The sequence below is a fragment of the Phaethon aethereus genome, assembly GCF_964289735.1.
Source record: "Phaethon aethereus genome assembly, chromosome: Z".
NCBI classification, from domain to species: domain Eukaryota; kingdom Metazoa; phylum Chordata; class Aves; order Phaethontiformes; family Phaethontidae; genus Phaethon; species Phaethon aethereus.
The window spans coordinates 55,676,132-55,687,435 of record NC_138577.1 but is presented as its reverse complement, the minus strand read 5'-3'; the positions used below and the strand labels follow the sequence as shown (position 1 = coordinate 55,687,435).

The 11,304-nt window shown below is 50.8% G+C and overlaps 1 protein-coding gene across 1 annotated transcript; it reads right to left on the bottom strand.

The window, feature by feature from the left end:
- Positions 1 to 7,016: 7,016 nt before the first annotated feature.
- KLF4 (KLF transcription factor 4) lies at positions 7,017 to 10,235 on the bottom strand (the record flags this gene model as incomplete). Its single annotated transcript, XM_082013135.1, is given in 6 exon segments — positions 7,017 to 7,192; positions 8,718 to 8,882; positions 8,973 to 9,897; positions 10,031 to 10,153; positions 10,156 to 10,197; positions 10,200 to 10,235. Coding segments are annotated over 6 exon segments (1,467 nt in total).
- Between the last annotated feature and the right edge of the window lie 1,069 nt (positions 10,236 to 11,304).

The following is an 11,304-nucleotide window of genomic DNA, read 5'->3' as shown; positions in this document are numbered from 1 at the left end:
CATATTATGCTTAATTCTCCTGGTATTCTTCCAGTGTACAGTAGACTAGATGAAGTCATCCATATGTAAAAGTGCACATATGTAAAAAGCTCATATTTACTTTCTCTTCCCAAATTCATTAAAAAATACAACCAAAGTGGAATCTTTCTGGCCTTTGGCAGTAAACAACAAATTCAAAGCTGGTTAGAGCAGGAGGTTAGATCCTTCCCTTCTCTGCAGTATGTCGGAAAGAGGAAACAGCAGGAATCTGGAAGGCAGCACCCTCGGAAACTACAGAAAGGAAATACTTTCTTCTTCTCTCCCCCCCCCCCCCCCCCCCCCAATATTTAGGCTAGTTCATAATTAGCCATGGAACTCCTTGCCACAAGGTCTCCCTGAAGCCAGAAGCTCAGGAAGGCACCGAAGAGGATCAAATATTTATTGAGTAAGTGGAATCTGTAGAGCTAGAGCATAAAATAAACACAGGTTGGAAAGGCATCTGTGCTCCTCAAGCTTCTGAGCTTCAAGAAACCTGTAGCCATCAGGGCTCAGAAGGGAGTTTTCGAGGAAGCGTGAGGTGGGATCAGCCCAGAGATGCCCATCACAGGGCTACTTGTGACGGACTTACAGTTATGTTTGTGGGCAGTGGCTGAGGGAGGATAGCGGTGGCCAGACTAAACTGACCACTGCTCTGCAGTGCTCTTCCACAGCAGGGTTAAAGGAAACCCAGCCGGTCTCTTTGCATATGAAGCCTTGCCAGTAAGTTCTACATTGTGAACATGGGAACTTTGTCAAAGCAAATGCTGGTTAGAAAGTGTTTACAGAAGGAAGGTAGTCAAATATCTTGCATAGGTGACAGCAGCATTATAATATTCTCTAAGGCTGAAGAGAGCATGAACAGTTACCAGGGAGGCAGGAAGGCTGAAAGCAGTGAAATATTTTGCTTTCCACTGATATTTTGAAACACAAATATTAATCTGTTGCACGGCCAACAAATTCAGCAATCCCTTGTCAGGCAGGGGACCCTGTTGCTGAAACAGTGTGATGCAGGAACTAGGAAAGGACAGCCAAACGTAGTACGTCCCAGCGCGAAGACTAATGCGCCCCTTTGGGTAGCCTCCTTGAGTAGCCAACAGCATCATTGACTCAGTATGTTTGGAGCCTAAACACAGAATAAAACCTTGTCCAGAGCTTAGAAAGTAAATTCCAACATGCTTCAGTAATCACTGTCAGTGTTGCCCCTAGTAGTTTATCAACATATTAACGTACAATATTCAGTTTTATCAGAAAAGAGGAACATAACGATGATGGACACAAAGCCCCCAGGAGATCACTCATGCTGGAAGGCTCCAGCTGAGATCTGGACATCAAGCAGCAATGACGCCGTAGCACCCTCCCAGGGGCCCGATGTGCAGATCAGATTCACGCAGGAACCTCGAGAAACAGTTTTCTATACGTGTGAGCAAAGTCCCCTCTGCAGTATTTCTACATGACAGCAAGCACATGGCCAGTGGCAAAAGCCTGGGGAGGCAAGTTCTTCCACGTGGCAACTGCAAGCCCACTTCCCCAGGCCAGCAAAATCAGATAGCCCTCCCACGCCTTACTAGGGGCGGGAGGACAAAGCAGACCTGACACTCTGCTCCTTGCCAACCATGAAGGCATCGACACTAGGACATGCGCAGACAGACATTGAACACCATCGAGGAGGCTCCCAGTAAATAAGCCCCTGCATGCTGGTGGTGCAACGTTGCCTGTCAGACCATTTCCAACTGTTGTGGCAGCAGGCGAAATCATTCTGAATAACTGTGGCATATCTGTTTCTAAAATTAAGGGTCTTCAGCCAACTAATACAGGGAAGCTCTATCATTTTGTTGAATAAAGCCTGAAAGTTTAATAGTAGAGAACTTGAATGGCAAGATTTAAGCAAGCCTTAGCTTGCGCTTGATAAACAAGCACGCTGTACCCAAAGCAAAACCATGCAAAACTTTTCAGAGTTGCAGCAAGATGGCTGCGGTAATAGCAGTACGTGATTACCCTGCTGCTCACCCAAGCTTCAGAGTGAAAGGAGCTTGATGTGTTCCCTAAAACTTCTTGTTAATAAGCATGTGACAAGGCTGACCCCAAGCTGACCAAGTCCATATGAAAATCATCAGTTTTCATCGCAGTTACAAAAGGAGTAACAGCTCCAAGAGTCCAGAAAGCGTCGCCAAAGGGGAAAGTCCAGCTGCCTAATACCTCTTGTGAGCAGCTACTAAGGCCACTCGTCTTCTGTAAAAGTCTGGGCACACATGCTCTAAATAGAGAATAAACATTAATAAAGCACAAGCCACCTTTTCCCCTCCTGTCTTTCACACCATTAAGGTTCTAGCCTTGAGGGCTCACAGGTAAGCATCCAAAGGTGAAAAGGAGACTAACAAATACCTATATGCAGCCAGGGTGGAGAACAAGGCTGTGGAAACACCACCACCACCCACTTCCAAGCCGCAGAGACGACTTCTGAACTTGGTGGCAATGCCCTCAGCAGTAATGAATAGGTCCCCCGGTAAGTCACAGCAGGAGCGCGGGAAAGACGAAGTGTGAGTCATCCAGGTGTACGGCAGACAGGAGAATGTGGGTGTGTTACCCTGTGGCTCCAAGCCAATGTGACCTCAATTAAATTTCGGTGAATGATGGGCCTTCCACTCTTTTATGTACAGACTCATCTCCTTGGTCTACAAAGATAAACCCATTGAGCCTACACACAGGTATTTAATCTGGGGAGCTCTCCTGGCAAGTATGAGTCAACATGGCAGTGGTGGTGCTGGCAGTAGTGTTCCTTCTCCTCTCCATGTGAGTTTCGCTCACCATACCTTGGGTTTACTTCCTCCAGCCAGCATTCCTACCACCTTCAGACCCTTGCCAGAGCCCTATGGTTTAACTACTGGTCTGTCCGTCCACATCTGAAACCTGTTCCTGTTCTCCTGCTGCCTTAAAGCACACAGCCCAATCATGCTCAGGAAGGAGGAAAGCCCAGGGAAGAACACAGTTTGCAACTGGGTTAATTTGGAAATTCTTGAGCTTAAATGCCGTTGAAGTGTTTGCCAGGGACTTCAGTGGAAGCAGGCTAGCTCGAACATCTAGCACACTCCCATATGAAACCTGTGTAAACTAATTCGGTTGAACCGTTAGCACTTGGGGTGATTAACCGCAGGAGTCTCTGATCTCCCCTTATTAAAGAGGAGAATGAAATTCACTGATTCATATCAGCTTAATATAAATCCTTGTGAGATTCGCAGTTGACTTCAGCAGTGGCAGGATCTGGTAACGTCCGCAGGGGAAGAGCAACTCTCTTGCAAGCACACCTCCGTGCGACGGGGCAAAGCTGAAGTCATTCGTGCTGGGTGACAGCCACCGACCAGTCTGAAGCGTGCAGACTTCCAGCCCGTGGGCTGCAGCAGACAAGTGCACAGAAGCGCTGCGGCTCCCAGAAGATTCCTATTCTGCTGCCACCTTTGAATACTTGGCACACGGCAGGCAGACATGTGCCATCTTGTTTTAAACAGCTCCATCTTCACATGTTGAATGTGCTCGAGAGAGATTTGGGCTAGGGGTGAGCGGGATTAAGGATGGCTGTAGTTTGACTGCAGAGATCATTCTCTGCCACGAGAGCTTTCCCCTTCAGTAGCTGAAATAGTGCTCTGGGGCAGCTCTGGAGGTGTTCACCCCATGTCAGAGAGGCCACCCCTAATAACCTCAAACCCCGTTTTTAGGTGCCCCAGCCTAAGCAAGGTAGCACATGAATACAGCTTTAGTAACGCTAAACAAATCTCGTTTTTCAAGACAGCCTTACAAGATTGCTTGGTGTTTTACATATGTTTTACGAGATACTCTTTTTGATACATGTGCTGTTCCACTGCATCCGTGTACAGTCTTGCACCTCAGCGCAACTCCAGGATGCTACACACAATGAAGCAGGTGACGAACACAGCGTGCCATCTCTAGCTCTACCTAACTTACCGGAGCACAACTGGTGCAACTGCTCATTTCAGTATTTATTTCCCCCAGAAACCTCCTTAAGAACAAGGACTGCCTCTCACAGGCTGCACGCTGTACAGCAAAAATCGAGTTTTGGCTCCAGCCCCAAAAGTATAGGAGTAGCATTTTGGAAATGGTTAAAGGAACAGCAGCATTTCTTTTTAAATACCAAGCTGTAGCTGTGCCTGTTTAGGTCTGCAAAGAAAGTCATACATGAGGACAGCGTGGTTAGGATCAGGAAAAAAAGAAAAAGGTGTGGGGGGGGCAATAATCAAGAGGGAGAAGAGAACAAAGCCCTGCTTCAAGAATGCCATTGTTTGTGCAACTATAAACCTAGGGTCTATAAAACCATCAAGCAGAAACTGAAGTTGGTTAAAGCAGATAACACATAACTAAATGCTAAAGCATCTTATAAAATCCTTAAGGCTGCATAATGACAGAACACTGGAAAAGCGAAAGAAACAAGTTTCTCAGATGAAATCTTCAGATTTCAGTACTTGCAGGTGGGTTATAACATAGACCTCGCACAGATGTAGAAAGGCTCTGAATGGCAGCCTGACAGACAGAGCTGATCCTGCAGCTACCCAAGTGTGCTCCAGAGTTATCGAGACAGGACAACACGCTTCAGGCACACAGTACGTGCCAGTTGCAACACTGACCTTACATCTCTCATCCAGAATCCACAGGCAGAGCAACAGAGGAGGTAGAAAATGACTGGTTTAACTGTAAAAAGTTTTCACATGAAAAAAAAAACCTTCAGATAAAGGATGACTCATAACTTTAATTTAGCTTTAAATAATGCTATTTGCAAACCAAACAAGACATTCCCTACTCCCAATGTTACCTATAAACCAAACCAACACAGATAACTTTCAGCTGAACAAAGCATGCCGAGGAGATAAGGGCTGAGAAATACTTTCTGCATCATTATGTTACTTACATGGACTCAGAAATGGCACCAGTCACCACAAAAAGAACGCATGAAAATGTGAAATTTAATAGCATTCCTAAAGCACATTTGGGAAGAAAAAGTTGATATCGCCACTCTTGTTTTAACTACTGCAGAAATATGAATTGCTCTTGCCTGTAATTTGTTTTCCATGCTCAGCTTTATTGAACTTTACCTACATCCACATTCCTAGCTAACTGACATTTTAAACCAGTGGAAGAGGAGTAATTTCTTTCTTCTCTTCACAAAAAGAGTAGTGAGAAAAACAGGTCCTATTCGTCAAGCATTCATGTTGAAGTCACCTTATTGCCACACATTTGTAAATAAAACAGAGCAATGAGGTCCCTGAGGACAACTACAACAAAAATGGTCATGAGCCAAGGCACACAGAGGCCCACAGCATTTAACTGCAGCAGAGTGAGTGCAGTTGAAGGCACACTGGGGACCTTACAGCAACACATCTTGAATGTACAGCTATACAGGTTGTGGACTCTGCTTGGTCTGCCTTCCGAGTGATGTATGCACACCAGGATTCCTGCAGGAATTTCGGCTCTTCAGACACTGCCAATGTACTGAATTTCCAGGACACAGCAGGCTTCAAAAGAAAATCCATGTGGTTTATTGTTAAAAAGGTGTTTTATGCACGCCCTCTTTACTTCTTGAGTCAAGTTTATTCTTTGCGACTTTAGTCAGTTGGTTTTCTTTCATTCACATGAAAGTGGTTATACCAGCAGCCCAAGAAAATGAAGCTAGAAATTTTTCATGCTGAAAAGACCACTACAAAAAAATTTCTATAGCTTGTTCTCTTTAGACTTTGCATATTCAATGTCCCCAATAGACATATTTCCTTTAACAGTTCAAGCTGAGTTACCTTAACAATGGTAAATTACAGTTTCATCATGCAGGTGAGATAAGTGGCAATTCAATATTCAGAGCAAAAACTTCCCGTACAGTTTTTTCTCTCAAAAGATGTGTTACATCAGCACTGTACTTATACAATCCTTCATCTGTCAGAATCTTGAGACTGCAAGCCTTCACAGCCCGTCTCCCTCCACCTCCCTCCCAGCAAAACTCAACCAACTAACAAATACTAAACAAACTTTCTTTGGACATATCCACGCACAAAGAAAATTATAGCAGCCATTCAGATAAAATATTATAGGTTTATTTAAAACTTACTTTCCACTTGAATATGCAAAATACAAATTCCAACAAAATGTTCAGTTTTACTTTGTAGTTTACAAATATACAAAATAGAAGTTTGCTTAAATTTATATTACATATTTATTATGTAAAGAACTATATAGAAAACATTTGTTCTGCTTAAGGCATATTTGGGAATAAACCATTGTACAAACTATTGCACATCGAAACCACAGTGCATTACAGACTGTCTGCATAAAATTTTCTTTAAAAAAAAGATAAACCAGGTTTATTTACCTGATTTAGGTCATAATTGGCGATCGGAAGACAAAAATATTTCCTTGTCAGATATGCAGCAGTTTGAGAACTTTGGCTTCCTGTTTTTGGTACCTCTAGAACCAACAGTCACTAAGCACCATGAAATAGGCTTTTAAAATATAATTCTGTACCTGAATTTTTCCTCCTCTTTTATCATCATAATGGCTTTCAGAAGGAAAAAAAAAGGAAAAGTACAAGATGACATTTACATCTAATATTGCATTGAAAGAAAATTAAGGGAATGTCATTTCCCTGTGTAATATCCCCACCCTCCGAACTACACACAGTCTGTTTAACCCTGATATCCGTGACTTCCAGTCACTCCTTGGCATTTTGTAGTCCGGAAATAATTCAAGTTGGATTTACAAATGGAATGATAGAAGATCCAGTCATTGACCCCAATGTTTTTGGTTCTCTTTTCTTTTGAATGTACGTATATAAAAAAAGAAGTTGCAATGTCTGTATGCAATTATCCCTCTTTTCCACTCTTTAGAAGACTTCACCTTGATTATCTGTAGTGCTTAAACTGTGTTCTCCCCATCTCGCAGAAGACAGTCTTGTGCTGTAAATACTGAATCTCTATGGCAGTTGGGGAAAGATCCACTGCTTCCAATTAAAAGTGCCTCTTCATGTGTAAGGCGAGGTGATCCGACCTGGAAAATGCTCTGTCACACCGCTGGCACTGGAAAGGGCGGTGGCCTGTGTGTTTTCTGTAGTGACGAGTAAGTTCATCGGATCGGGCAAACTTCCATCCGCAGCCTTCCCAGTCACAGTGATAAGGTTTCTCACCTTTAAAAAAGTAGAAAATAAAACAGGTCAGGTTTTTTTTTTGTGGCTACTATTTCTAACACCTTTCTTTCAAGAAGCACTAACACACAGTGTCCTGGGTAAGAAAAAGGGCAATGTCAAAGAAAACGCAACAAATTTCTTGGAGCAGTTGCAAGCAAAGTACAAAGATTAACAAAGTAAGACTGTTTTTTCAAGATGTACAGGTACTGTAATATGTTGGCATCACTGAAATCCTCACTAAAATGCTCTTCTCCACTGTTTCTCTTGCACACAAGGCTTCAGAGCACGCAAGTTCAGATAATAATGGTGTATTTTTGCCGGCTAATGTTATACAATCAAATAGCAACCAGAAATAGCTCAGCAGACATAATGTTCTAGGTAATTGTAGGTCTCAGGAATTAAAACACAGCTGGAAACTGTTTTCATTAGCTCAGCCTGATTAAGAACTCAATCTTACTGTCTTCACTATAACAAAACCACTGTTGACAGCAAGAAGAGTTTCCCTGACAATTACAAACTCCTGGTCCTACCCATACTGGACACAGTGCTGCCCAGCTCAGGGCAAATGGGAAGTATTGTTCACTTGACCGATTTCCCAATTTCCCTCCCTGTTCTCACTGCCATGAGCTGAAGACGTAGCCTAACTACTGCACTAACAGTAGTTTCTCCCTTTCCCATCTCCTCTTCAGGAGAAAGTTTTGAATCAAGTTCACAATCTAGGGATTTAAATTATGCAAATTGCCAGATTATTTAATCACAGTTACAGAATGCCTGCACTGGCAAAACCACACACGATGTACCTGCTTTCACAAGCTCAGTTACTGCAACACCACATTCAGCTGCAAGGCTAAAGTTTGAACTGGCGCTCAGATAGGCGCTTTGGCAGATTTTATCCAAATTCTAGCAGTAGCCAATCAACTGTTAAACCCTGCCTCTTCGGTGCTAGCGCAGGGGAAGACGTGCTCCCACACGTAGGCAAGGCACCCTGTCAGTGCTGCCAACAGCTGAAAGTCCCACTCGCAAAGGGCCCGTCGGTTTCCTCAAAAAGGTAAAAAAAGCTTGCAGAGGTGTGCGACCACTTGCACTAAAACAAGCGAAGAGGGTTGCGTGTGCAAAGCGTTTAACCACGTGCAAAGAACGCACTACCTTAGAAGTCTGATGCCTTCTGAGAAGTGGGCCAACACCATCTAGAGCAACAAATCCCAGCTGACTTCCAACTACCTGCTAATTAGCTAGCCACATAGCAAGAGAGGAGCAACAAACTTTTGCCTTGGCAAGAAACCCACCCGCTCCCACATCTGAGTCATTCTGAACCATTAAGCAAGATGCCAAGCCAATAAGCAAAGACTGTACAGGACTTCATGTAGCCAAGGGGGGAGGAAAACAAAAAAAAGCCCAGAAACCTGGCAGAGAAGGGTTGCTACTTTTAGCCCTCCTCCTGGGCTCCCCCCTTTTCCCTTTTCACTGTCCAATGGGCTCACCCCGTGCCCCTCACGCCAGGCCATCCCACGGACCCCACACTAACCTGTGTGGGTTCTCAGATGTGCCTTGAGATGAGAGCTCTTGGTGTAGGTTTTGCCGCAGCCCGCGTAGTCGCAGGTGTGCGTGGCTGTCCTTTTCCTAGGCCATGACCGGCGTCCCCTCTTGGGCTTTGTCTCCTCAGGCAGGCAGCTCCCCGGTGGCATCAACTCTAGAGGCGGACAAGGAGAGGTGAGCATGGCCGCAGCCAGTGCCAAAGCGGGGGCCCCAGCGCACCCACCACCGAAACAAGGGGACTCACCTTGGTACTGGAGCGTGCCTGGCGGCAGCTGCTCAGGCAGAAAGGTAGGATAACCAGGGGCAGGGGGGTACCCCGGGGGCAGTGGCAGTGGTGGGTGGCTCAGCCCCGGGGCAGTGGGGAGACAGTCTCTACCACTCAACATCTCCTCGGGCCCTAGTGAAGGTGCAGTCCGGGCGGGCAGCTGGCGGCCCAGGGAGAAGTCGTGCTGGGGGGCTCCTCGGGGGCCGCTCCCGTGCGGTGGTGGCGGCGGCGGCGGGGCCAGTGTGCACGGCGGAGCAGCCTCCTGTTTGATTTTGGGGCACATCCGCGGCAAGGCGCTGTAGGGGGCCCCGGGGCCCTCGGTGCCGGGTGGTGGGGCGGCAGCCGGCGGGCCGCTCTTGGGGCTGAGCCCCGAGTGGCTGTACTCGCCCACGGCCTTCACCACGAACTTGCCCTGCAGGCTGCCCAGGGGTGGCAGCGCCGCCGGCGCCGGCAGGTACACCGGGTCCAGGTCGGGCCGCATAAGCTCAGCCACGAAGCCTCCCGAGGGGGACACGTCGGTAATGTCGGCCAGGTTGAAGGGGGCGGCGGGGCCGGCGGCGGGGGCCCCGTCGCGGCTACCACCGCCGCCGCCGTAAAGGAGGCCGGTGGGCTCGGGCCGGGGCAGCGGATAGGAGAAGGGCCCGGCGGGGCAGGGGCTGGCGGTGGGGGCCGGGGCGGCGGCGGGGGCCGCCACCACCACGGCGGCGGCGGCGGCGGGCTCCTGGTGCATGAGGGAATTGGAGAGAATGAAGTCGAAGTCCAGCAGCTCGTTGAACTCCTCAGCGTCGCGGCGGGTCCCCAGGGCGGCGGCGGCGGCGGCCTCCAGCTCTGCCGGCGGCGCCTCCACGGGCCGGGCCAGCGCCGGCGGCGGCCGCTTCAGCTGCGACAGCTCCTCCCGCCACCGCTGCGGGGAGACGGGCACGGCTTAGCCCCCGGCCCGCTGCCGCGCCGCGCCCGCCCCGGCCGGTCCCCGCCGCCCCCGCCCCGTCCTCGTCCCCGTCCCGGCCGGCCCACGCCGCCGCGACGCCGATACTCACGTTGCCGGGGCCCGCGGGCCGCGCCGCTTTCTCGCGGCCCGCGGCGCCCGCCGCGAAGGTGGCGATGGAGGGGAGGAGCGTGCCGCTGAGCGCCATCTCGCACTCGCCGGGGGGCTGCCTGCGGGTGGGGAGAGCACAGCGGTGTCAGGCGGCGGCGGCGGCGAGGGCGGACCGGGCCGGGGGCCGCGCCCGGCACCCACCGCATCCGCGCCGGAGAGTCACGCCGAGCTGCTGCCGCCGCCGTCTTCGTCCCGAGCGCCGCCGCGGAGGAGAGGGAGGAGAGGTGGCACGGACGCGCCGTCCAGCCGCGGAGAAGCCGGCCCAGCGCCGCGGCGGTGGTGCCGCGGGAGCGCCCTTCCTCGGTGCTTTAGCGGAGGAAGGTGAGCGGGACGCGGGGCGCTAGCGGCGCCGCGGGGAGGCAGCCGCCGCCCGGCAACGCGGCTCCGGCACCGGCAGGGCGGCGGCGCGACGTGCTTCCCGGGGAGCCGCAGCCATGGGGGAGCCGGGCGGGACGGACGGGGCGCCGTGGGGCCAGTGGGGAGGGAGTGGCCGGGCCGGCCCGCGCTCTGCTGCTGCCGCTCGTGCCGCCGCCGCGCCCCGCTCGGCACTGCCTGCCGCTCGGCCGCGCCGCCCTTCTTATAACCTCACCTCGCGCCCGCCCCGCCCACCGTCGCCGGGGCGACGGCGAAAACAAACTGACACGTGGGGAGAGGGGGCGGTGCGCGCGCGAGGCGAGGCCGGGGGGGGGGGGCGGTAAAAAGGGAGAGGGGGCTCCCGTCCCGTCCCGCCCCGCCGCGCCGCGCCTCGCCCCGCCCCGCCCGCCGCCAGCGCCCCTCTTGCTTGCCGCGCGCGCCGCGTGACGCAGGCGGGGCGCTGACGCCAGCGCGCGGGGGGGATGCCCGCGCGCCGCGGCGTCTCGCGCACCTTCGGTGGCGGTGGGGGAGGGGTGGGCGCCGCAAGTGATATCCGCGCACCGTCCCGCTCCGCTCCTGTGTCCCACGCCCGCGTCCCGCTTGGGAATCGCAATCTCCGGTGGAGCCCGAGCGTGTGGTGTTTGACACCGGCACTGCTCCCTGCCCGCACGGCCCGTCCCGGGGAACGCCAGCAGAAAATACAGTAAAATGAGACGAAATACCCCGAGCGCCCGGCCGAGCCTTCTTTCTTATCTTTTCTCTTTTTTTCCTCTCCCCTCTCGCCCCTTCCTTAGCGTTTTCTTTTTATCTTTTTCCTCTTTCTTTTTCTCGTCTTTCTGGAGGGCGCCCCGACGGCGAGCC